A 26,093-nucleotide genomic window follows, 5' to 3' on the forward strand; every position below is an offset into this window, starting at 1 on the left:
GTACAGATCGGTACCCTTGTGTGAATCACTTTCTGAGAGGTCGGATCTGCTGTGTTTTCCTGCTTGGCTACCCTTTTTCAGATATTAAAAATTGTAGTAAGTTCTGTACGTGGAGCAGGAGTTGTGGCCTGAATGTGCTCCATGGTGGTCAACGAGAGCATCGCGGCTCGCTCACACACTCATCACGCACATACACACCGTTCCTGGCTGTTCGGCTTTCCTTCGTTCATGTGTTTATTTGCTCAGAACTATTTATTGAGCAGCCAGTGTGTGTCAGATGCTGTGCTAAGCAGTATCGTGTCATGAGGCACACTCCTGTGCCCTCCCTGAGGACGTACCGAGGGGCACTGCCGAGGAAACGGGCAATCCCAGTGCAGTGGTGGGCATGAGATGAGCCAGCTGGGGGCAGAGATGTGGGTTTCTGCCTTACACCATCAGGTGATAGAAGACGGTGCAGCATTCTTGATTTGACTGGAGAGAGAAATTCTTGTTGCCTGGAGTCTTTGAAAATTGACCGTGATTAGAAGTAGAATCGTTGTGGTGCACCTGGGTGGCTCCGTTGCTTGGGTGTCTGACTTCAGCTCAGGTCATGTCGTGATTCGTGGGTTCGAGCCCCACATCGGGCTGTGTGCGGACAGCTCGGAACTTGGAGCCTGCTTCGAAGTCTGTGTCTCCCTCTCTCTCTGTCCCTCCCCTGCTGGCACTGTCTTTCTCTTTCTCTCTCAAAAATAAAACATTTAAAAAAAAAAAAGAAGAAATAGAATCATGTTATAAACTATAGGATGGAAACTGATAACCGCTGGCCAACTGAAGTTTCTGCCAAGCAGCTTATTATCAAGACTTGTCAAGTGAGTTGCCGTTAACTGAGTTTCTTTAGATGCTACTCGGTTTCAAAACAGATGAGCTTGTATATTTGCAGTTCTGTATTAGCTCTTATTCCGCTAACACGGGGAACAATTTCCTGAAATGTTGTTTGCTTTTTTTTCTTTGCTTAGGATATTGGTCGAGTCACAGGACCTCCGATACTCAACCCCATAGCTAATGAAGTTTACTTGAATTTTGAAAGTAGTACTCCCTGCCTAGCAGACAAGCATTTCAACTACACCTCCCTGATCGCATTTCACTGTAAGAGAGGCGTAAGCATGGTAAGTGTGCACCTGTTCACAATTTGGGGGCTGAAGCTTGGACCAGTGAACCAGAGCTGCAAGTCCCGAAAGCGTGCTGCAGAGCTAAGGATGTCCCTACTGAAAATGGGTGCTGTCATAGGTTAGTCAGTGGTGCCTTGAATAATTTAAAACCGTTAATTTAACAGTGAGTAAGCCCATCCTGAATGAACGGGGCAGACTGCCCAGCGAGCTCACTGTGATGTAAAAACATGAAGTGCATGTGTGGCATTCAACTTGGCCCACCAGCGTGTAAAAGTGTCAGCTTCTTTTTCCTTCTTAAAAACTGTAACATTAGTGATTTTGTTCTCATTGGGAAGTCAGACAGACTTTTAGTGGCTGTAATCATTCAGGACACGACCCCAAATTTAGAAGTTAGCAAACATAAGATCTCCGGAATCACAACAGCTGTAACAGAGTTGTAGGTGTTACTTCTAAGGAGGTTATTGATTTGTTTTACATGCATTTAAAAATGAGACTGGCTTCCACCCCGAGTACCATTTTGTTGCACAGGGTTTTTGCATACATTTACCCTTGACTTCTACCTGCGAATAGGAGATAAATGGATGGATCATGGCTCCATCATAGTGACTCAGAGCTGCCTGACTCCCGCAGCCCTGCAGTGGCCGCTGGGACCCCCGCCTTCTGCTCAGGTGGAGAGCTCTTTGCTGTAGGCAGCCCGGCCTCACAGCCCCTTATCTGTGCTTCTGAAGTCTGTAGAGCTCAGAAAATTCCCAATCCTCTCACGTGAAGGGGGGAGGCTACTTGTGGTATTTGTCCACATAAGGAGAATATTCATACATTTTGCTGCAGAAATATTCATGTGCTTGATTCTAGTACTCTGTGTGTATGTGTGGGGGGTAGGTAATAGAAACAAAGGTCTGAAATCGCTTTTTAACATCTTGAAGCCGATGAATTATAAAGCTCATCTGCCCCGAGCAGCTCAGGTAATGGATTATGGTTCTGGAATGCGTCTTGTAAATTCAGTAGGATACCTTTCTGATTTCTCAGCCTGTCGCAGGTTTGTAAGGGAAAGAGAGCTCTGGCTGCCACATAGGTATTTTGACAGCGGTAGGAAGTGACGTGGCCGGGGCCTGAATGCCTGATGAGGAGGGACAGTGTGGTAACTGAGAGAGAAGAAGCAAACCTTGCCTCCTGGGCCGTCTCCATGTGGTGCCGCAAAGCACTGTGGGGCCCTGGGACACGTCAGTGTTCACAGATTGTCCCTCGACTGTCAGGGTAATCCTGAGTTCTCAAGGCAGGGCGGCGCTCTGATCAACAAAGCCTTCTTATCTCTTCATACTGTGTGCGTTTACAAGGGTGTGTGGGCGTGTCTCAACAGGCACCTGCCATGAAGGCAGTGTGGCTTACTCTGTAGAAAGGCTTCCAGTTTTGGTATTTCATTCTTCAGAGGGGATTGGTCTTTTGAAGATCCACCTCTCCTGAGGAGCCCTGGTTATCTCACACGCCACGTAGAGAACGTGTGACGGCTAAGTGCTGAAGCTGCATGCACGTGGTCCAGTGCACACACGGGGGTCTCTCCGATTCTCAGAACAGCAGCGGGTTGAAAGTGAGCAGTGTTTACTGGGTTTTAGAAACAAGGCATCTCACACGAAATGTGCATTCGATTTTGGAAAGATCTTTAAGAGATTTTCTTCCCCCGTGGTTTTTATCTTTCACGGGAATATTTTCTCCACTTATGTTCATAGAAAAACAGATGCTCGGCAGCAACTAAAACCGGGATTCCTGACCAGCTGCCCCATCTGTGTTTTTGTGGCTGTTGCTGAGCGAGGGAGGGCATAGACACATCAGTTCAGGACACTTGGCCTGTGGAAAGTCGGGCCGAGTTGCGTGTGGCCCTCAGGATGAAAACTGTCAGTTGCTACACACGGAGCAGAGACCCTGCTCGCGAGCGAACTGGAGCGCCTCCCGGCCTCCTCTGCGCAGGCAGGGTCTGTTTCACACCCTCCTCTGCCGTGACATCGGAAGAACTGCTAGTGGGGACACGGAGACTGTCTCCAAGTGCGGGGCGACTGGAGGTCGCGAGGGGGCCTGGGTGTGTGGGCACGGCTGCCCGGTGGTGCTGTGAGGGCAGAGTCGTGGTCCCTTGCAGCTGGTGGTGGCGACTGTCCCTCCCCCCTGGAGCGAAGCCCCTGTGGGTCACCGAGAGCACCCAGTGGCCTCACGGCCGCGTCTGCGGCTGGGGTGGGGGGCAGGGGTGGTGCCTGCAGCCCCCGGAAGCAGGAGTCTCTCTCTGGCGCTGGCTGGGGCACAGAGCCGTGTGGGGGATGCTGTACTTAACTCTGGTGGCGTTCCTTTTGAACAGGGAGTTCCCATGCTGCTGAGGACCAGTGACTGTGACTTTGTGTTTGGGTGGGAGACCCCACTGGTCTGTCCCGACGAAGTGCGGGTGGACGGCTGCTCCCTGACGGACGAGCAGCTGCATTACAGCTTCAACCTGTCCAGCCTTTCCAAGGTGCCCTTCAAGGTGAGGCGGCTCAGCCAGAGCCCGGCGGCCCTGGGGACATGGCGGCCGGGGTTCTTTCCGACAGCCACTTGTGTTTTAAGTAACAGGACACCTGTGACCACCGAGGCACAGTGTGTTGGGGGGCGGGGGTGGGTAGTGGGCTCAGCGCCGCTCGTGGATGCACAGGATTAGCCTGTCGGGGATTCCGGATCGTGTAGCGAACCAGTCACGGCTAACGCTTGAGTTGTGCTCCATGGTTCAGAGTTTCATTCCTTACGGCTTTGTCAAGATGAAAGGACACAACGGAGATCAGGAGGCTGCTTGGGGATGGGCGTGTGACCACGTGCCCCATAAGGGCCAGGGCCGGGGCCAGGTGTAGTGTACCTGGCAGAGGCCACGTGGAATTTCCCTCGTGTCTCCCTGCAACCTGGCTTCAAGATAAAGAGGCAGCTATTTCACTGATGGCAGAGGTAATGGACGGAGGGAGCTAGGATGTCCCCCTGATTTAGATGCATTTGCGTGGGTGGGGGAGGGGGTGGCTTATCTTACTCTTGGCCTGTGTGTCGTGGGCCTGATGTTGACGGGGCCATGGGCATCTTGGATCACTGGTGTTTGGAGGACCGTGCATCTCTAGGCCTGTGATCTAGATGTTACCGAGTCATACACTGACGGCTATGCCGACCAAATCCCAGCACCTCCCAGGCGGTGGATGGTCGCTGGTGAGCAGTGAGCCCAGGGCCCTGGCTCCTGTAATGGAGACCTTACACAGGTGTGACAGGTGTGCAGGTGGGGGCCAGGCGGGGAAGGCAAGATACATATTTAATTACGCCGTGTCCACTTAGTGACCATCAACTCAGTCCTCACCGTTCCCGCGTTGCGGGCAGGGAGCTGGGGCTTCGGGAAGAGGATGAGCAGCCCCGCGGTCTTCTGGATGGCTCCCTGCCAGAGGCCCGGCTGCGGAGCACAGCCAGCCGTGTGCGGGAGGAGGAGGAAGGCTGGGCCTGGGAGTGGAGGGAGATGTGGGTCCTTCCAGTGGCTGGAGGGAAACGTCCAGACAGCGGGTAAGGCATTGCCCTGTGCGGGGAGGTCAGGATTGGAGAGAAGGAAGGTTAGCACTGAGGCACCCATGCAGAGCCCACAGGCAGCCCCTGCTTTCTTGCACGAGTGCACCTCCCCGCAGCGATGGCTCCTCTCTGTCTTGAGAGCCACTGATAGCCACACGTGGTGTTGTCTGTCCAGGTGACTCGGGACTCACGCACCTACAGCGTGGGGGTATGCACCGCGGCGGCGGGCCCGGAGCAAGGAGGCTGTAAGGACGGAGGTGTCTGCCTGCTTTCTGGGACCAAGGGGGCATCTTTTGGACGGCTGGCGTCGATGAGACTGGATTATAGGCACCAGGACGAAGCTGTCATTTTAAGTTACGCCAATGGAGATAATTGTCCTCCAGGTAAATCTTCGTAGCGGGATGCATTTGACGGTCCTGGGAGATGTGGTGTTAGACCTGGCAGCAGGAGGAAACTGAGGCACGAAGCTCCAGATGCTGTGAATGCTGACCCCTGGCCTGGACCACGCAGTGTTCCACCCGGGCAGCCCTGGGTGTGAGCGCTTGGGCTCTGAACACACTCTGGCCTGCGAGCCGCTTGTCACCTTGTGGTCCTCGTGTTGGTTTAGGGTGACTGCTCCCGTCAGAGATCCTTTTGAGCATCCCCAGGTGATCGTGCCCAGCGAGGAGAGCGGAGCCGAGGTCGTGCCGGTCATCAGGGTCTCACAGGTGTTCTTTGTTCCAGAAACCGAGGAAGGTGACCCCTGTGTGTTCCCCTTCATATTCAACGGGAAGAGCTACGACGAGTGCGTTCTGGAGGGCAGGGCGAAGCTCTGGTGCTCCACCACCGCGGACTACGACAGAGACCACGAGTGGGGCTTCTGCAGACATTGTACGTAGTGGAGCACGCATCTGGGCCCAGGCTGCCCCGTAGCCAGTGTCCTTCCCAGGCTCGCGTCGTGCCTGCGCCTTTGTGGGTGTCCAAGTTAATGCAGAAATTTTGTTGCGTGTAGTTTTTCCACATCGGGTCTATTTCCCATAGAGAAAGGACGTGTCTCATTGCTCCAGGGGCATGTTACGTGACCGTGCATGTGGACCTCAGTAGAGCACAGTTGACGTGCAGGTGTCGGGGGCCACTGAGGCCCGCTCGCTCCAGGGATCTGTGTCCGTGGACCAGGTCTCAGCACTGATGATGCACATTCGTGCTTATTAGAATCCCACTGTCACAGGTCTGCAGGGTGGCAGTAATCAGAAAGGGCGGGGGGTGGGGATCCTCCACTGGCTGTCTGCTGGGGGTGGGGGCAGGCTCAGGACAGGGGCGGGGGGTTCAGCATGAGCCGGACATCGCAGCCTTGCTCTGGTGATGCTTGGAGACCAGGGATGTGGGAACCCTGCTCACGTGTGTGGCACAGATGTGATCTCTCAAAGGAAGTGATGAGAAAATGCATAAAAAATCAGTTGTCGTGAGTGATCAGGGACAAGATGCTACACAGAGAGCGTTAAGTGTTAAATTCATGAGGGGACTGATAACAGTTTTGTTCGGAGGCTTGTTGCAACAGGATCTTTCTCCTGGTCTGTTGGATGACACGTTTTTAGGTGATTAGAGGTATCTTGTTGCTGTTTTAATTTGTTGTTCTCACCCACGTGTGATCGAATGTGGAGCGTCCGTCCACGAGGAATTGAGCTTGGGCCGCGGGGTCACGAAGCCCAGGAAGGGACCCTGTGCCTCGAGGGGTCTTGGTCTGTTTCGGGTTAGGATCTGGGTGAACGAAACAGGACGGGCTCTGCCCCTGGCGTGTGGGCAGCGGCCGGCCAACGCAGCTGAGGGGGGAGGAGGGGAGGAGCCGATGCAGGACCAGGCCACGGTCTGACTTTTCCCGCATGCTGCGCCCCCAGCAAACAGCCACCGGACGTCCGCGATCATCTTCAAGTGTGACGAGGACGCTGATATCGGGAGGCCACAGGTCTTCAGTGAAGTTCGTGGCTGTGAGGTGACATTTGAGTGGAAAACGAAAGTTGTGTGCCCCCCAAAGAAGATGGAGTGCAAGTTCATCCAGAAGCACAAAACCTATGACTTAAGGCTGCTGTCCTCGCTCACCGGCTCCTGGTTCTTTGTCCACGAAGGAGTCTCGTGAGTACCTGCCACCTCTTGTCAGCCGTGACCTTCTCTTGGGCCTGATGGCGATGGGCACATGGCAGTCCACCTTCGTGTCCCCCCAGAGCTGGGGCTGTCATGGAAATCCGGTGCTTGTGGTGGCTTGAATGCCCCTGGGCTCTAGGGAGCAGCCCGCTGGTATCTGGCCTAACGTGCGTGGCTGCTTTGGAAGGCAGAGGAGGACAGAAAGGGAGCCTTTGGAACCAGAAGCTGGCGATCAGCAGTTGGGCGGACACAGAGTCTCGATTGGCATCATGTTTGGAAGGGGCTTCTGTCTGCTGCTGGGGGTGTGTGTGTGGGGGGGGGGGGGGCGGGGGTGCATTGATTTTCTCAACTCTTTGGCACGAACCCCTTGGGCTGTGTGGTTCGGGGTTCGTGCGCCGTGGTGGCTGCTCTGTGCACGGCCCCCACTCTGCCCGGCACCCCCAGATCAGGAAGTCCTCAGCCTGGGGCGGGGGCGTGGACTTGGGCCGCAGCTGGTCCCGACCCGAAAGCCCTTCTAAACCGCACCGTCTCAGGGTCCACCCCCACTGGCCTGGTTGACACGCTCCCGTTTTCAGTAACCGGATAGTCTCTGTCTCAGTGCCGTCTTCAGAGGTGCTCTGGCATACCTGGTTATCACAACGATTACCGTTTCTGAAAGTGACGGACGGAGCTGCACCCCAGTGTGCCAGGGCAGACTAACCTTGCGCCCCTCCCCCATCCCTTTGTGTTGTTCTACAGGTACTATATCAATCTGTGCCAGAAAATATATAAAGGGCCCCTCGACTGCTCGGACAGAGCCAGCATCTGCAAAAAGAGTGCATCTGGTGTCGTCCAGGTCTTGGGGCTCGTTCACACACAGAAGCTGGATGTCATAGGTAAGGCCCTGGGTCCTTGTGCATGGTTACAGGTGTCTCCTCAGAATTGGGAAGGAAAAGGCATCCTCGTAGGCCAGGAGGCTCAGCACGGGCTTCAGTTGAAACTGCCAGGTAGAATTCCCAATGGTTGTCCAGCGTTCCAGTAACTGCTGGAACATAAGAGTAAGCACCGCTTTGCATTCTCTGAGGTGGCACGTCCTGGCAGGTGTGTTCAAGAGGGTTCGGCTCTCTTGCGAACATCCTTCCCCACCCAAGAGGGTCACAGTGGTTAAGGTTCTGCTGAATCCCTGCTCCAGTTCTGGGCTGAGCACAGAGTCTGCATAAACACGTGCAAGCATTTATTCGGAAGAGCTGAACGGTTACACAAGAACTTGGCAAAGATAATTCAGGGGTACGTTTTTGTAATGTCTTAACAGTTTAGAAAAGTAATAACAAATAATAATGAAGCTTTTTAAAATAGTGTTTCTAGAAAATTCATCTTGCAACTGGTTGTTTAGTGAAAGATTCTACCTTTCGTTATTTAAAAGAGGAAGGTAGCTGGGGTGCCTGGGTGGCTCAGTGGGTTAAGCGTCCGACTTCGGCTCAGGTCATGATCTTGTGGTTTGTGAATTCGAGCCCTGCTTTGGGCTCTGTGCTGGCAGCTCAGAGCCTGGAGCCTGCTTCGGATTCTGTGTCTCCCTCTCCCTCTGTCCCTCCCCTGCTCACGCTCTGACTCTCTCATTGACTTTCAATAATAAATAAACATTAAAAAAAAAAATTTAAAAGAGGAAGGTAGGGCCGCCTGGGTGGCTCAGTTGGTCAAGCATCCGACTCTTGATTTCAGCTCAGGTATGACCTCACAGTTGTGGGTTTGTGGGGATTGGGCCGCACGTGGGGGGCCCTGTGCTGAAAATGCAGAGTCTCCTTGGGACTCTCTCTTTCTCTCTCTCTCTCTGCCCCTCCCCCACGGGTGCACGTGTGTGTTCTCTAAATAAATCAACGTTTAAATAAAAATAAAAGGAGAAGGTAGATTTGTCTTAGGTAGATACAGTTGGGGTCAGTTGGGGTGTATTAGGGGGACCAGTAAAGAAAAATACCTTTATCTTGTTGGACTAGAGAGGGGTCCCCGGGTTGTCCTGATTAAATCACAGGGTGACTCGAGTTTGTGTGAGCTGTTGAAAAAGAGGCAGGGAATTCTGCGGGAGCCACTGTGAGTCTTAGAAGCAAACCAGATTCTGCAGGTTGGTGGAGTCCCCTGGAGTGGCCAGCCGTCCCATGACTCACTGCTGTTTCCCCACGGCTCCCTAAGGGGGCCGAGGGTGGCTCATTGCTCTGTGGTCTCGCGGTTGTACGCGGATATCGGAGCAGCCTTCGCCTGAGTTTCCCGCAGCTGGCTGACAGGTTTGAATAGTTAAGCCCTCACTGAAGGTTCAGCTAGTAGACATGTCCTGGTCCCCAGCCCGCCAGGTAAGACCTTCCCTTTTGGTCCCAACAGGATAGCTGTCCAAGGGCAGACACAGTGATTGCCACCCTCATTTAGGGGCTGCACCCATCTGGGGCGGGGAGATGGGCCGTCTGTCCCAGGAGCTAACAGTTACCTACAACTGTGCTGTCTGCAGGTGTAGTTCTCAGCAGCTTTGTGGGGTTGGGGTTAGAGTTCGTGTCACCAGTTGGGCAATGAGGTGTGGGAGGTCAAGCGTACCGCCCAGTAGTGTGGGGTGTCTACAGTAAGATGTGCATTTGTTTGGCCTCATGCTCCGGCAGTTTAAGAATGTCTCTTCAAGGGGCGCCTGGGCATCTCAGCTAAGCATCTGACTCTTGATTTCAGCTCAGGTCAAGATCCCAGGGTTGTAGGATCGAGCCCTGTGTTGGGCTCTGTGCTGAGCGTGGAACCTGCTTAGGGCTCGCTTGCTTGCTGTCTCCACCGCATCCCCCCCGCCCCGCCCCGCTTGCGTGCGTGTGCACTCTCGTGTTATTTTTTTTTTCTCTCTTTCTCAAATAAAAAAATTGAGAAAGAAAAAAAATTTCTCTTTAAAGCAGTACTCTTTCTTCCAAAATTTTACACAGGAGCCCACTATTTAGCACAGAAGCTCAGTGTTTAATACAAGTCCATCCAGTAACAGCTCTGAATCGGGGCAGGGCTGAGGGCCCTGGGCTTTTGGCCGAGTGATTGGGCCCCTGCGTGTGGAAGAGCGGGGGGGGGGGGGGGGGAAGCTGGTGCCGAGGTCCACGTTTCCTCCGTGTCCCCTGCCTCGCGTGGGTGAGGGTCCGGGGTACAGCGTGTATGGTTCCCCTGAGCCACAGTCTGCCTGCCGAGCCAGGCTGGGCTCGGGCGCCACCCTGAGCTGCCCTGGGCAGCCACACGTGGTAGCTGGCAGCAGCATGGGACTTGGACTGGCGGCCACGCTGCCTTCTGTGCGACTGGCAGCCGAATGCAAGCGCTCGCTTTCCTCTTAGACCCTGCTCGTCAAGGTCTCGTCACTTTCTTTATCCGCGATCCTTTCAGCAGTCGAAAGATTGGACACAGAGCCGGAAGACCCGAGAAGAACAGAGTTGTTCTGGGTCTGGTTTTCCTCGTTGTGCTTGTCGGTCCGGCACCTGCCCCGTTACCACTGGGGTGCCGAGACGGGGGGATGTGTCGGGAAGGCGCCTAGAACAGCCCTGCAGTGGTACAGAACTGGAGCAGTGGCGAACGCTGCCCCTGGGGTCCTGCTCTGTGAGCAGCTGGCGCCGGGCACCCGGCTGCTCGTTGGAAGGTGTTCCCGTGGCGCAGGTGAGGAGACAGGCTCAGAGGCTCAGCAGCCCGGAGTCAGGCAGCCAGTGAGCAGGAAGGCTGGGGTTTGGACCCAGGTCATCTCTAGCCACACAAGGTGTGTTGTGAGCCGGGAGGCGGTCACCGAGCTTGGCGGAGCTGGGAACCCGGGGTGGAGGACTCAGGAGTCTTCAGAAAGCCGGACGTTCGTTCTTTATAACCAGGAATGACGCCACTTCTGTTATTTGTGTGTTTCAGGTGACAAAGTCATCGTAACTTATTCAAAAGGTTATCAGTGTGGGGAGAATAAGACCGCCTCTGCCGTCATCGAGTTGACCTGTGCAAAGACAGTGGGCAGACCTTCGTTCAAGAGGTGAGAGAGAGGGTCGGGGCCTCACGGGGGAGCTGTGCAGAGAGTGCACTGGGGGCCTATCAGCATCTTTCCCCATGGTTTTCACTTGCAGGTGTGCAAACGTGCGTGCAGGGAGAGGGTGTTTGGGTGGCCACGGTGGGGAGGGGGCTGTTCGATGTCCTGTAGCGTGCGGGGCTGTTCTGCACCAGGAGGGATTTCCTGGAAAGGGGGCTGGGGCACACGGTCACTTGACTAAAGCCACAAAGTAAGGTGGCATCCGGCCTCCACCCTGAGCATCGTCATAGGACCAGAGGGGCAGCGATTGGCGCCACCTTAAGTCCAGCTGTCCGGGTGGCCTGTCTGAGATCCCCAGGCACGTGGGACTGGCACAGGGGATGCTCTTGGATGACACTAATATTTTCCAGGCAACTCTGCAACTAGCATTAGGAGGAGTTGGCCAACAGAGGGAGCATATGAGCTGCTGTTTGTGAACAAATGATTCTTCCGGAAGCTGGGCTTGAAAAAGGCAGGACCTAGGAATCGTATGAGGATTGAATCAACGTATGAGTTGAAAAAGCTTGCAAAGTAAAGTTCAGAAATTTACGAGCAAATTTTTCCAGTTTTTGGATGTTTTACAGTTTCTGAATTTAACAACACCAAAAAAACGTGCTGAACGGTGCCCAACATTGTCACGTTGCCAAAGGGCCACACAACATCTTCCTCACTAGGCTGGTATTCCCGGATCTTTCCTGTGAGGCTGCTGAGAAAAGTCCTGCGAGCCTCGCTAGCCCAGAGCTGCCTGCACCCATCGTGGGGGCGGCGAGGGCTCGGTGGCGGGGTGCTTCTGCAGGGACCCAGGGCTCAGGACTGACCGGACCCCTGAAAGCCAGTGAGCCTCTTCCCGGCACGAGAGGCCTGGTGTCGCAGCCGCCCCCGCGTGTGGCTGGGCGTGACCGCAGCCCGTGCTCCCTCCTTCCAGGTTCGACTTGGACAGTTGCACTTACTACTTCAGCTGGGACTCTCGGGCTGCCTGTGCCGTGAAGCCCCAGGAGGTGCGGATGGTGAACGGGACCATCACCAACCCTAGAAATGGCAAGAGCTTCAGCCTCGGAGATATTTATTTTAAGTAAGTGAAACGTTTTCCTTTTGAGCACTGAACTGTATTCAAAATTAAACCAATTTAGATCTTTCCTGGTGCGGGGGGTGGGGGGGAGAGTGGAGGAGGGGAGCTGCAAGATAAATGGGCCTGCGTGTGTTAGTTACTGTTGCTAGGTAGATGTCCTATTTTGCTTAAAACTGGGGGACAGCATTACTCAACTATGAAGTTTTAACACCAAAGGTGGTGAATTCTGTTGAGTGTAAAAATAAAGTCATCCCTTCTCCTTCACTTCATGATAAGCCCAGGGGGTAAAGCTGAAACCCGAAAGAGTTTTTGATCAGGAATCCCTGGGCTTACTGGTTTGTGAAAATAGAGTGTCCCAGCAGTGTCCCCGGAGCCGTTCCTGAGGTCAGGTGGCCGTATGTGCTGGCTGCACCTGTGGCAAGCGAAGCAGGTGTGCTGTGGGAACAGCGCATTTTGAGGAGGGCGCACCGGTGCTCAGAGCACAGGGCGGGAGGCAAGTTGGTGCCCTCGGGGGTCTTCGTGGGCTCCCAGGCTGGCCAAGGTGGAGAAGGGCAGTGTCCTGCGGCCCTGTGCTTGTTCACAGGCGTCTGGGTCTCTAGTAAATGGGTTTCTTGAAGGACTGGAGCCATTGCTGTCTTTTCCATTTCTTCAGGCTGTTCAGTGCCTCTGGGGACATGAGGACAAATGGGGACAAGTACCTGTATGAAATCCAGCTTTCCTCCATCACGAGCTCCAAAAACCCGGCGTGCTCTGGGGCCAACATCTGCCAGGTTAAACCAAATGACCAACACTTCAGCAGGAAAGTTGGAACTTCTGATAAAACCAAATACTATGTTCAAGGTAATTGCTTTCCATTAACGTTCCGTGTCCCGCTTCCTTGGAAATAAACGTTTCCATTAACGCTTTCCCTGAACTAACACCCTTCCGTTGAAATGCCACATTTTAAAGCAGAAGCCCTGGTCTGATTCTGTGTCTTGATACGTGTTCATCAAGACGGATCGAACAGGTGTAAGATGAACGTTTCACTGTAGGTAAAATTCACCTTAGACTTGGTCTGCGCCAGGGGGCGTGAGGTGGGGGTGTAGAAGGTGAAGTGTGCGCATCCAGAACTGCCTTTGATGTGGTTTTAGTCATGTTCTTTACCTCGCAATTTCAGATGCTATTACACAAGGATGAGAAATTTTACATTTGTCAGAAGGATGAAAAGAAAGGATAAACACTCTTTAAAAGGTCAAGGGCATGTTTCTGCGCTCGGACGCTGAGTGCACGCGTCACTGCACTTGGCCGTGCCCGACGGGCAAGGCAGAGGTACCCGTCACGTCAGCCTGATTTGCTTTCGTGATTCCACACCAAGGAGCAGTAACCCCCGCGGTTCTCTTTTCTAGCAATTCTGGGTTGGATTTACTCGTACCTGTGCGCGTCGTGCGCATTTACTTACTCGGGGTTAATTGAACCCCTTTTAGACCTTGTCGCTTTCTGCGTTCACCAGCGCTAGAAAGGAAGTTTGGTTTTAAGACCACTCGTTGTGTTGCATGAAGACGTGCAGATTGAATCTCTTCCCAAGTCTTCATCCATTCGAGACGGCAAGAGTAGGAAGTTGCCACGGGCTCCCCCATCAGCTTGTGGACATGGGCCCGCGTGCCGGCCTCGTGGGACGGTCCGTTCAGGCCTTGCCTCAGCCAGTTATGCGTGAGAACATGTGGGGCTCAGGGCTCCCTGTGCGTGGACGTGACTGCCTTGCACACGGAACTCGGTGGCTCTCCAGCGGTGGCTCGCTGTGAAGTTTGAGCCACCTGCAACGTTTGGGGAGGGCAGCGTCCGCACAAGGCTCCCTCACCTCTGACACCAAGTGGGAGTTTTGGGGGGCTTCCCCCGCCACCCTCAGGTCTGGTCCTTCGCTGGGACTCAGAACTCGCTGAGAGCTATTACTGCCACCGTTAAGGATGACAGTTGGTGGAGGGGAGAAGCACACAGGGTGACATCCAGGAGGGAGCCAGATGCTTCCGTCGCCCGCTTCCTGTGGGATCAGGCTGCGACTGTACGCACAGAGTGTCGCCAACCAGGGAAGCTCGCGTCTCCGTGTCCAGGGGTTTTATTGCGGTTCCGTCACAGAGGCTCGTTTGGTTGGCCCGCCGGTTGCTTGGTTCCCCATCTCGGTCTCCGGATGAGCGGGTACCACGTGGCCAGTCCCCATTCTGCATCCGACTGTGAACTGAGGACAAAGGCCGGACCTCTCCTGGGGTCAAGGTTCAAGTCTTTCCTGCTCCCGGACTTCAGGCGGGGGGCCCTGTAAGGAGCGTGAGGTGGCCTGTGAGAACACGCACATGTGAGACCTTGAAGAAGGCCCTTTACGTGAGATCTTAAGTCTGTGCGGGCGTTTTACAGACCACGAGGACGTTATTGAAACGTCGATGGTAACGTTGTGTGGTTGTGTCCTACTTCCTTTCTGACAGACGGGGATCTAGATGTGGTGTTTGCCTCGTCCTCTAAGTGCGGAAAAGACAAGACGAAGTCTGTGTCTTCCACCATCTTCTTCCACTGCGACCCTCTGGTGAAGGACGGGATCCCCGAGTTCAGCCACGAGACCGCCGACTGCCAGTATCTCTTCTCTTGGTACACCTCTGCCGTGTGTCCCCTAGGGTGAGTGCGCGGGCCGGGCCACTTTCCCCTTTCTGCACGCTCACCAGCCGCACGCCGACCCGCTCTCCCCTGACTCAGCTCGAGCACGTATTTGTGTGTGTTCTGCCCCACCTGGTGTGGGGATATTCAAGCGTGCACAAACACCGGAGAGGCAAGCCCCACGCGGCCAGCACGCGGCCTCACTGGCTGTCCAAGCGTCGCCCCTCGTCTGCTCCCCCACCGCCACCGCCCACCATTCCCAGGGCACCCCCGTCTGCCGGCAGGCACGCACGAGGCCCGAGTGCGCCCGCTTTCTTTCCGGCCTCCCCCATGCTGCCTCACGGCAGGCCGATGCTGAGCCTCGTCTTTGTGTTCCTAGCGCATTTTTCCTTGGGTTCCAGTGCAGATTATTATATGGTAAAGGTGGCTTTACCTTGAGCGAGGTAGTGTTTATGTTTGGACGAAGGAAGACTTGTTCTACAGAGTTTGAAGATCAGGCATAGCCCAGGTTTTGCGTGCGCATGTGGGAACGTGCATTTCTGTGCCGAGGGAAGGGTGATCTTGGCCTCTGTGTGGCCTCAGGGAACTCTCTCTTCTTGTGCCCCAGGGCCTTTGCTCCTCTGCCCAGTTCACTGTCAGGTTTAGAGACCTTCATCTGGAACAAAGTGCTACAGCTTGCTTTCCTCTTGGATTTGTTTTCTTCCCATTTCATCCAGGTCCTTCTCTTACAGAAGCGTTTTCAGTCTCTGTCTGAGACTACAATCAAGAGAAAAAGGAGTTCTTGCCATGCACTGGTTTCCTTTATGTCCTGAAGGAATGTTTCTCTGCAGTCCCTAGAAACCGTGGTAGGAACAGTGGGAGGAGTCCCAGATCACATCTGTTAGATCTTAAATGAGTTTTCATTTTGAAAAAGAGTCAGCTATGTCTGAAGTTTTCCAGGAACGTGAACGCAAGGCAAGTCTTAAATTTCTAGATGTTGGTGCCGTATAAACAACACACACAAAGTTGTGTTGTTAAGCATCTGACTTCGGCTCAGGTCGTGATCTTGAGATTCTTGAGTTCAAGCCCTGCATCTGGCTCTGTGCTGACAGCTCAGAGCCTGGAGCCTGCTTCAGATTCTGTGCCTCCCTCTCTGTGTCTGCCCCTCCCCCACTCATGCGCGCGCGCGCGCTCTCTCTCTCTCTCTCTCTCAGAAATAAACATTAAAAAATTAAAACGCAAAACACACAGTGAAGAACCAGTAATGAGAAATTAACTGAAAAATAGAAATACATTTGCAAACTAAAACACGCTTGAAAATGATTCCTGGCTCCCAGGAGAACCCAAAAGTAGCAGTGAGGACAGGCCTAGAAGTGAGTGACGATGCGCCTCTCCCATTGGGACGCGGAGGTGCGTCCCAGGTGCTCCTGAACGAACTCCTGTCCCTCGGGGTCCGTAGAGCAGGTGTGGGGGCGTCCCCGCTCGAGCACACAGCAACCAGTGCCTCCACGCTGGAATAGAACACTGAGGTCATCGTCCGGTTTGGAACCGGATTATTTGGCTCAGGCTGAATGCTGATGGGTGCAGTTGTCCTCACGCAGTTGAGCCGTCGGTTGCCCTCCGACCCAGTCTGAATCAAGAAGTTTTCTGAACCGTATCTGCACCTGTAGCCTCCAGTTCATCACGGGTGTGGCCCATCAGTTGCCCTCTCTCCTCCCGAGCAGCCCATACAGCCCCTGTAGCCTGCCTCTCTGCCTTCCCAGGGCGGGAAGAACTTTGTTAGCGGATTCTGTTACTGTGGGTGCCCTGAGTGCAGGCACGAAGGGTCGGAAGTGTCCAGTCACTACATGGACATCTGGTTCTCTGAGCAGAAGGTCCGTCGTGGTTTTTCTAGCTTTGTGTTTGTCAATTTGTACTACTTTCCTTGAGCGTTTAAGGTCATAGAAATACGCCGCTCTTTCCCACACGTGGGCGGGACTCCTGCCATCCTAGCTGCTTGAGGGGCGGTCGTGTTGGTCCAGGGACGTGCCTCCCGGACGCGGCAGCCCGGATGGAGCGTCTGTGCCGTGTCCAGCCGTGTCCCGTGCGTGTTCCCTCAGCCCTCGTGAGGCACCGACGGTGTGTCCTGAGACGAGGTGGAGGGGACAGAAGCCTGCCCCCGGCGGTGACTGCTTGTCCCCAGGGAGGGGAGCTGTGGTCCTGGGAAGATGAGTGTTGCCGGCTTATCCCTGCTGTGGCCTCCCAGGTGCCTCTGTGCCCTGCAGCCATCCAGGGAGGGGGGGCTGGCCGCCACGGAGTAGGCCACGCTCCTCCGTAAGAGCTGCCCGCGCGGCTCCGGGCAGTGCCTTCCACCTGTTCTCCGGTCCCGCCACCGCGTCGTTGAGGACCCCGTCCTGCTGTTCTCCACACCCCGGGCTGGGAACTGCTCCGGCTATGGCTGCCATGGCATGCCGCCAAAGGACGTGGCTTCCTTTCAGGGTGGGCCTTGATGGTGACGGTGCGGGTGAGGACACACAGGAGCACAAGGGGCTGTCGGAGAGAAGCCAGGCGGTCGGGGCTGTGCTGAGCCTGCTGCTCGTGGCGCTCACTGGCTGTCTGCTGACGCTGCTGCTTTACAAGAAGGAAAGGAGGTAAGGAGAGGGGAGCAGGTGTGCCCCGAGGCCAGTGCTTCAAGGTCGAGTCCTGGGATCTGTGTGTGTGTGTGTGTGTGTGTGTTTGTGTGTGTGTTGCAACCACGGAAACGGTCTCCGAAGTCACGTAAACGTACGCGTTTCTGGGACGAGGTGACCGTCTGACTCCCAGGCGTGCGAGTCAGGCCCTGGTGGTCCTGTCGTGTAGGAGATGCCGCGCAGGCACTAAGCCTGGCCTGTTTCTAGGATGTTGGTCTCTGAATGTGTCCAAAGAGACAGCAGATGAGCACCTTTTAAGAGCAGGCTTCCTTCTGATCAGCTGACCCCTCTACACGGTCCTCCCCTTGCCCCTTCCTCCCATTTACTAGATGCCTACCATGTGCCAGGCGTGACGCTGTCTTCTTGGCTCACGGTTTCTGGGTAAAAGGGCTTGTCACCACATTTCCGTGTGGTGTGTGAATGAGGCACAGGGCCCATGAGCCCTGTGCGTGGTCCTCCCTGGCAGGTGGGAGAGGGCGTCCAGAAGTCCTGAGTGCGGCCGTCCCGGCCCGGAGAGGCAGGTACTGGAACGAAGAATCCGGGCCGAGGGTCTGGGCATGAGTTTTGGCGCACGTCTCCGTGCAGTCCTGGGGTGGGAGGAATATGTGCTCTTGTCATAGTCACACAGGACAAAGCAGAAGCCCACGGTGGGTAGCTTGCACTTGCCTTTGCTAGACCACTGAGAGAGGAAGCAGGTTTCGAATCCACTTCCGTCTGGTTCCAAAGTGTTCTTTTCACTGAACTCGTGTATAACCTAGCTGCTGTGGGTTTAGCGTGCCCATGCCATGGAGGGATGTGCCTGTGGGGGCTGCAGGCTTCTCTGTGAGCAGATGCGCAAGGTGCCAGGACTGTGGAGGGGCGGGTTTGCGAGGGGTTGGGGCCGGGAGGACTGGCACGCGAGATGCCAGGGCTGCGGAGGGGGCGGGGAAGGCCGGCCGGCCGGTTCTCCTGCCCGGCTGGTCCCGCCCGCAGTGACCGCTCGCCCCGCAGGGAGACGGTGGTTAGCAGGCTGAGCAGCTGCTGCAGGAGGAGTGCCAGCGTGTCCTACAAATACTCGAAGGTAACGTCCCATCACCCCCGTCGCCCCCGCCCCACTGTTGAGCTGTCTGTGCCCTGATGGTGTCAGCCCATGACGAGGAAGACGCCACCACAGGCCTTTTGAAGGAGAGAAGGGAAAGGTCAGCCGTCGCTCTGAACCCGAGCGCACTCCGTGTCCTTTCTGCCTTCAGGTTTTATCATCGTGGCTGCGGCTGGTTTTCTCAGAACGTTTAATATTTCAGTTGCTTCTACTTTGGGGGCTATTCTAAAAACTAAATAAATAATGAACGTGTCTGTGCATCTGGCACCTGGATGAGTCCCTTCAGATAAACTTCCCCCGGACAGGTGTTGTTCGGGTAACGGGCACACGCGTGCTCGTGGCCCTCGGTCCTCCAGCCAGATTGCGTCCTCAAAGGTTTCGCTCAGACACAGTCACGTCCAGCCCCTGCGGCTTCTCGTACCGCACGGCCCCTCCCGTCCCCCGGGTGCCGCTGACCTGCCAGCCTGACCCCAGCTGCCTCGTGGGGTCCAAGCGGGAGCCGACGGTCGCCAGCCTTCCCTTCCTCTCCGGGTGGGGAAGCAGGGAAGGGGTTCCCCAACTCAGGCAGATCACGGAAGGGAGGGTCACAGAGGAGCGGCGTGGCCTGGGGCCTCAGAGGGGCTCCAGGGCCTGGCCTTGTCCCTGGCAGGTGAACAAGGAGGAGGAGGCGGATGAGAACGAAACCGAGTGGTTGATGGAAGAGATCCAGGTGACCCCAAGGCCCGGGAAGGAAGGGCAGGAAAACGGCCACATTACCACGAAGTCCGTGAAGGCCGAAGCCCTCACCTCCCTGCACGGGGACGACCAGGACAGCGAGGACGAAGTCCTGACCATCCCGGAGGTGAAAGTGCAGGCGGGCAGGGGGACCGGGGCAGCGAGCGTGCAGCACGGGAGGAACGCGCAGAGGAAGGGGCTTCGGGAGAGCGCGGATGGCGCGGGGGTGCTGGTGAGAGGGGACAGGGCCCGCAGAGGGAGGCCCAGGCCCGCACAGCAGAAGCCCGCACAGCCCGGCAGCCTGGCGTCCTTCCACGACGACAGCGACGAGGACCTCTTACACATCTAGTCTCCTGGCGCCTACAGGGGACGCGGGTCCGTGGCGTCGCCGAGCACCTCCAACCAAATAAGACTTCAGTTCGATGATGCTTCTATCATTTTTGCCTTTAACAAGAACTGTCTCAAAAGGGAAGAGTTTTTGTGATGGGGGAGAGGGTGAGGAGGTCAGGTTTACGGTCCTCAGAACGTGGCTCTGCCCCTGTCGTGGGGGCGGTGCAGGGCCCCGGGTTTTGTCCCCAGTCCTCAGAAGCATGGCTGCCGTGCGCTTCGTAACGTGCGCCCGGGCCAGACGCATCTTGGAACAGAGGGCTGTGTATTCGAGAAAAACCCTTGCTGCTTTAGGCCCTGTGGGGTATTTGACCATTATATTTTAGCATTTAATTCTCTCCTCCTATTTATTGACTTTGACAATTACTCAGGTTTGCAAAAAAGGAAAAACGAAAAAAAAAAAACACAAAAAACAAAAAACAAAACAAAAAAAACAAACAACCCAACAGTTTCTTCGTGACAGCGGGGGTGACCGTGGTTCATCCCCGGTCGGAGGGGGAAGCTGTCGGTGTGCTAGGAAAGTCCATATGAGATTTTGAACTGGTCAATAATGTAGCCTGTAAGTTAGAATGCTCCAATCTGTCCCTTCCTTTTTGCTTCCTGTTTCTTAAGGGAACGCGCACGTGCGCGCACACACACACGTGCACGCGCACACGCATGTGCAGGGTCCCCGAGTGCCTAGGCTTTGGAGGGTTCGCCTGCTCTCTGCCCTTAGTAACGGCTGCAGCGTTTTGCATGACATCTCCAATCCTAGATGCACAGAGCACACTCATCAGTATTTCTTTCGCCGGCTGGTGAATTCAAACAACCCACCCAAAGATTATTTTTGTGTGTGTGTGAGGATGGAGTTGAGATGTCAGAGAAAAGAACTTTCCTCCAGATTTGGGGGATAGGTCTCACCTCTTCAGGTTCTCATGATACCACCTTTACTGTGCTTATTTTTTTAAGAAAAAAAAAAAAAAAGTGTTTATCAACCATCCGACCTATAAGAAGCCTTAATTTGCACAGTGCGTGACTTACGGAAATCGCATGAAAGCCGATGGGCCAGCATCTCGCCCTAGCGTTGCACTTGGGGATCCCGCTCTGGGGGTGCTGGGTCGGCCTCTCGGTGCTGCGGGACTGGAGGGCGGGGCCGCAGTCCTTCCCTCGCTGTTGGCACCTTTCTCGAAGTGTTTAATGAATGACTTTTCTCGAATTCTAGAATTGTACATAGACTCAGTGGTATTCATGTACTGAGAAGACCACCCTGTGGTGGTTCCTTGGTTTGTACTCCGTTTGGCTGGCTAATTTGATTTCAACATGAGTGTATTTTTTAAAATTGATTTCTTTCCTCATTTTTTTTCAATCAAATTTACTGTAATATAAAGTATTCAACAATTTCAATAAAAGATAAATTATTAGTCGGGTGTTACTGCGTTCTCCTTACAAGTTGCCCAGCGCGTTGCCGAGCCTGGCTGCCCGTCTGTTCTTCTGTGCCGTTGGGGAAGATGCCCGCGTTTGGGCTCCTGCCGCGGGCCCCCCCCCCCCCCCGGCCCTTCGTGTGCAGCACCACCGGGCGCTCGCTGGCGTCCTTCCGGTGGGCAGGTCTCATTTCCTCCTTCCTTGCGAGAAAGCGCACCTCCGGCTAGTCCCAGGTTCCCGGAGCGAGCACGTGGGAGTGCAGTTTCCGGCACTGCAGGCAGGCACGGGGGTGGGCCTCCCTGTGTGTTGCGGGGGGGGGTGGGGGGGTGGCTTCTCTTTGGTCAGTCGTCACCCCGACTAGACGAGAGCTTCCTAGACGCTAGTGGGAAAGCGGACAAAGCAGAAAGTTGCAGCGGCAAGTAGACTTCTCGGAGTCAGCGTCTGTCCCTCCCTCCCTTCCCCTCATTTGTTCATCGACGTCGTTTCTTCTGCCACCGACGCTTGGGTCTTACAAAAGTGTGCGTTACCGCCCAGGAGTCACGGGTGCTTGGGCACTGTGTCCGGAGGGCTGTTCTCCCAGCACCCCCTCCCTCTAAGACACAGGAAGCCCACTTCAGGCAGGGGGCAGGAGGTCAGGAAGGCCACTTGCAGTCATGCGCTGGCCCTGTTGGTGAACTTGACCGCAGGGGTCTTTGTACCTCTGGCTGCCTGCCGAGCACGTGGCTTGTGGCCGGCAGGTGGAGGGTGACAGGTGGCCCCGTGTGTGTGACGGCATTCGCTCTGACCCTTAGGAACCTGGACTAGAGCTAGCCCTGGGCTCAGAAGACAGTCCCCGTCCTTGCCGTGGCACGTAGTTGCGGGAAAACGCGCCCTGATGGCAGATAGGAACTATGATGTCTTCAGAAGTGACTTTATTGATAAGAGTACAGCCCTGATACTCAGTGTCCTTTCAGCCAACTTTTCTGTGCCCTTTGGAGACTGTCCAAGGATGGCAGAGAAGTGGAGTAAGTGGGGGATGAGCACGATGTAGGCAAACCTTGTGTCGAGGAAAATCCATGGTCTAGAAGTCTGTTCTTACTCGGAACGTTTAAAAACAGTTGAAACCAGCTCTCCTCCGCCGACCACTGAGATCATACAGCACACACGACGACCCTGCAGGAAGGCTGACTTTACCTGGGCGTTTAAAACAGTACTCTGGTGGGGGGCGGGCAGGGGGGCACCTGGGTGACTCGTTCAGTTGAGTGTCAGATTCTAAATTTCGGCTCAGGTCGAGATCTCACAGTTCGTGAGTTCAAGCCCCATGTCGGGCTCAGTGCCGACAGCTCGGGGTCTGCTTGGGATTCTCTCTCTCTCTCTCTCTCTCTCAAAATAAATAAACTTAAAAAAGTGTTTCAAATTCCTAATTGGCACATAAGAATTGTTTTTTTTTAACATTTATTTTTGAGAGATAGAGCACGAGCAAGGGAGGGGTAGAGAGAGAGGGAGACCTGGAATCTGAAGCAGGCTCCAGGCTCCGAGCTGTCAGCACAGAGCCTGATGTGGGGCTCGAACCCACGAACCGAGAGATCATGACCTGAGCCGAAGTCGGACGCTTAATTGACTGAGCCGCCCAGGTCCCCGGCACACAAGATTTTTAATATAAATGCAAAATTCCACCTAAAGGTAAGACTGTTTTTGCTGTTGGTAAAAATACTGAAATAAAGTGAAACAGAATAAGAAAATAACAAAACCGTACTTTGGGGAACCTGATCCTTTGTGTGAGTCACAGAACCGATGGGCATGCAGGTCCTACAGTCACAGGGGGGAGGGAGCGTGTCGGGGGCGCGGGTTACGGATGAAGTTCGATTTAAATAAATCCCCTTCCCCCACGACTCAGGTGCCTTCACACACCTTATTTCTCCAAGTGCGCGTCACTGAGTTGGGGTGAGCCTCGCCCTCGGGCTAGCCTTGCAAGCCGTGCGCCCCGGGAGAGCCGGCTGAGTGTGTGATCCCCTCCCCACAGGAAGCGTCGGGGTGGGGGCCACTGTGGGTGCCGGGCTGGCCGCCGTGTCCGGGTCATGCAGGCCGAGGGACGGCGATCGGGCGGATGGCAGAGGCGAGGCCGAAGCAGGCCTGTGACTCAACGTGTCAAGTGGACGACACAGTAAGGAGCCGTGTGCTGTGGAAGGGCCCGCGTCGGTGGGAGAAAGGAAGAAGACGCGCGGAGGCTCAGGAGGCGGGTGCGGAGACCCTGGAAGGCCTCAGGCTGCCAGCCCGGAAGGAGGGGGCCCTGGGGGAAACGCCCTGTGTTCTTAAAGAGAGGGGGACGGACCAAAGTTAGGCTGGTGAACGGCCACTCCCATTTCTTCACCTCTTGTTCCGTTTTGTGTTTTGACCAGGTTGCAAATCAAATTCGGTAAAAAATTACCTCTAATGTTATTTTGATACAGTGTCAGAGGAAAACGAGATTGCACAAATGGCCCGTCCGTCATTCCCCCTGGACGGGGCGAGACCGCGGAGCCCCCGGATGGGCTCGCGGCCAAGTTGGGGAGACCTGACGGCCGCTCTCGCCACTGTCCTGGAAGACAGAGTGGGGAGCTGGAGAGCCACACGACGGGGTGCAGCGCCCCAGAAGGCACCCTGGAAAGAGCAGAGGGCCAGGTCCCAGACCAACCTTGTGACCTTCGGCTTCAGGCTTCTGTTTCTTTTTTTTTTAATTTTGAGATAATCAGAACATACGGAGATTTTGAACCAACAGGACGAGGAACTTTCTTGAACCGCTTGAGAGTGAGCTGCCTTCCTGACGCCTCACCTTCTCTGGACACTTCAGGTTGTCATCCCGCGGGAGCACGATGCGTCCACCGAGAACACGGTGGTGGGCCCATTCCTAACAGCTAAGCCTCAGATCCTGCTCGGGTGTCCCTGCTGGTCACGGCAATGCCCTTTTTAGGAATAGGACCCCATTCTGAATCCTGTGTTGTACCTCGCTGTCTTTCAGTTTCACTTCAGCCCAGAAAGTTCCTCAATCTTTGTGGTTTCGTGGCCTTGACACGTGAGGTTGCCCTCCTCGCCTCGGGGTCTGACACCCTGAGGCCCCTCGGCCACCCCCCCCCCCCCACTGGAGGATCCCTGTTCTGCTCTGCCCCGTGTCGCGGTTTTAGGACTCCTTTTCAGGAAAGCATGGGGGACGGACCTCAGGTTGAACAGAATCATACTTAAACTAGAAAGTCTTGCCATAGAGTGGCGTTTCCCAAAGGATGCCCCGTGGAACACTTGCCCCGTCTGATTTGGTCGATGTGCTACGGAAACTGGAAAGGGTCTGTGCCCAAGTAGGTCAGGAGGATGCCGAGAAGACAGGCTTCCTTGCTGTGAGACCTCTCTGAGATCCGGCTCAGATCACAAAAAAATGTGGCTGGTGGGTCTCCCAAGAAGGTACAGTATGAAGTGCTTTCCACATGTTGGCCTGTGTCCCCTTGGGGAGCCTGGTGGCCAGTGGCCCGTCCCCTGGGAAATGCTGTCACCGTGGCACACAGTTGTCCTGAGGGTCGCACGGAACAGTTGTGGTGTTCTCTGTACAAGAATGGTGAGGGCCCAAGAGACGGGTGCACACTACTTCAGAACCTTCCCTCCCCAGGGAAGCCCCCCGCGCCCTCCCCATGGCCCCGCCCCAGCCATTTGCGCCCCCCAACACTGCTCCCCACATCGGGTCCAATTCCCCAGGAAGCTGACGGTGACCAGGTTCTGCGGCCATTGGCGTGGCGCTTCTGACCCGTTGCCTGTTACTCTCCACGCGTGAGCGCTGGCGTGTTGAGATGATCAGGGGTCGAATCGTGTCCCCCAAAACTCCTGTGTTGGAGCGCTCACCCCTAGCACCCCAGAATGTGACCTTATTCAGAGACTGGATCTTTATAGACGTGATCAAGTTCAAGCAAGGTCGGGGGGTGGGCCCTAGTCCACTGTGACTGGTGTCCTTATGAACAGGGGAAATTCATGATGTGAAGACACAGGGAGGAGACGGACGTCTGCAAGCTGAGGAGAGAGGCCTTCCCTCCCTGCCCACCCCTTGGTTTTGGAGTTCCAGCTTCCAGAACCACGAGACAATAAATGTCTGCGACTTCAGCCTCCCAGACCGTCCGTGCTACTTTGTTCCGGCAGCCCTGAGACACGAGTCCGGGGAGCAGAGGCCCGGTCGCTCTCCTAGAGGGCCCAGGCGGTCATCAGACACAGCGAGAGTGACCCATGGCTGTGTGCGGAGGCTCGAGGAGCCTCGTCTAGGCTGCCCCACTGTGACCTGTCGTTGCCTCCATGCCCATCGAGGGATGACTGAGTGGCCGATGATTTTGAGTGAACCACAGGTGGTTTCGTGGGTTCCTTTGTGGGAACGGGGTGGGTGGGTCATTGAGAGCTGAGCCGGCTTTGACAATGATACCTCGAGGATGTGGAAGCAGGCTGCCTGAGACTTGGCTCTGGCATCCAGAACTGAGAATAGGGGCCAGGTGATGCCCTCGGCTCCTGGCCACTGTCCCGTGTGCCTGACTGGCCCCTAGTCCTGGGGACCTCTCGCCCCGGTGGTGACGTCTGTGTGCACTCAGCCTTCTGAGCTCTGGAGGCCGGGAGGGTAGGGAGGAATTTAATGCGTAGCTTCCATGTCATGTGTCTGCTGGAACGGATGGGGACAAGAAGATTGTCCTGGGCAAGCTGGGCAGACAAGGTCACTGGGTCCGGTTGGTCCCAGTGCCGGGGGGTTTGGAGACAGAAGGCCCCTGTCTTATCCTCTGGCCGGGCTCTGGGGGAAGAGGCCTGCCCAGCGGCCTTCCTTGTCAGGGGCTTTGATGTAGGGCAAACGGAGTCATCAGAGAGGCCCCGACATCGGGGAGGGGACCGTGGTGTGGAGAACAGCCTGGGTCCTCAAGGAAGGCAGCACCTTTGATGACCGAGTGGAGCCTCGCCGTGGCTCCCACGCTGGGTCCTCATTTCTGGTAGTTTCCACGCTCCTCAGTGCAATTTAAAACCGCCCCTTAAGGACCTTAAAAGAAGGTGCCGTTTTGGAGGCGGTGCTGGGGGTTGAGGTCTGTGAGGAGAGGTCTGCCTCCACCACGGTGGTCTCCTGACGGCACACAGAGGGAGACAGCAACCCCAGGGCTGGTGAGGAGGCCTGAGTGCAGCTGGAGGAGGGGCGCCCATGGTGGCGGGGATGGGCGGGGGGCAGTTGGCCACAATACTCTGTCGCTTCTCCCCTTTGCAATTCTGATGACCCGAGGTGTCCGGTCCTTGCACCTGAAGCAGGGATTGGGCGATGGGAACAGAGTGGCCTGTCTGAGCGAAAGAAAGAGTGAGCGCCAGCCCGCTGGGGAGTGGGGAGGGAAGCCTTTGC

The 26,093-nt window shown here is 55.5% G+C and overlaps 1 protein-coding gene across 1 annotated transcript in view; it reads left to right on the plus strand.

Moving 5' to 3' along the window:
• IGF2R (insulin like growth factor 2 receptor) overlaps nt 1-20,739 on the plus strand; it is a 104,120-nt gene extending 83,381 nt beyond the window's left edge. The window contains exons 36-48 of the mRNA XM_045500202.1: nt 996-1,145; nt 3,490-3,651; nt 4,870-5,077; nt 5,418-5,564; nt 6,569-6,803; nt 7,551-7,687; nt 10,677-10,791; nt 11,750-11,896; nt 12,546-12,733; nt 14,347-14,533; nt 16,969-17,121; nt 18,151-18,220; nt 18,888-20,739. Coding sequence (XP_045356158.1) covers nt 996-1,145; nt 3,490-3,651; nt 4,870-5,077; nt 5,418-5,564; nt 6,569-6,803; nt 7,551-7,687; nt 10,677-10,791; nt 11,750-11,896; nt 12,546-12,733; nt 14,347-14,533; nt 16,969-17,121; nt 18,151-18,220; nt 18,888-19,301 — 2,313 coding nt within the window. The 3' untranslated portion in view covers nt 19,302-20,739. The remainder of the gene's footprint in view (nt 1-995; nt 1,146-3,489; nt 3,652-4,869; nt 5,078-5,417; nt 5,565-6,568; nt 6,804-7,550; nt 7,688-10,676; nt 10,792-11,749; nt 11,897-12,545; nt 12,734-14,346; nt 14,534-16,968; nt 17,122-18,150; nt 18,221-18,887) is intronic.
• The last annotated feature ends 5,354 nt before the right edge of the window (nt 20,740-26,093 follow it).

This window comes from Leopardus geoffroyi, chromosome B2, assembly GCF_018350155.1.
Source record: "Leopardus geoffroyi isolate Oge1 chromosome B2, O.geoffroyi_Oge1_pat1.0, whole genome shotgun sequence".
Taxonomy (NCBI): domain Eukaryota; kingdom Metazoa; phylum Chordata; class Mammalia; order Carnivora; family Felidae; genus Leopardus; species Leopardus geoffroyi.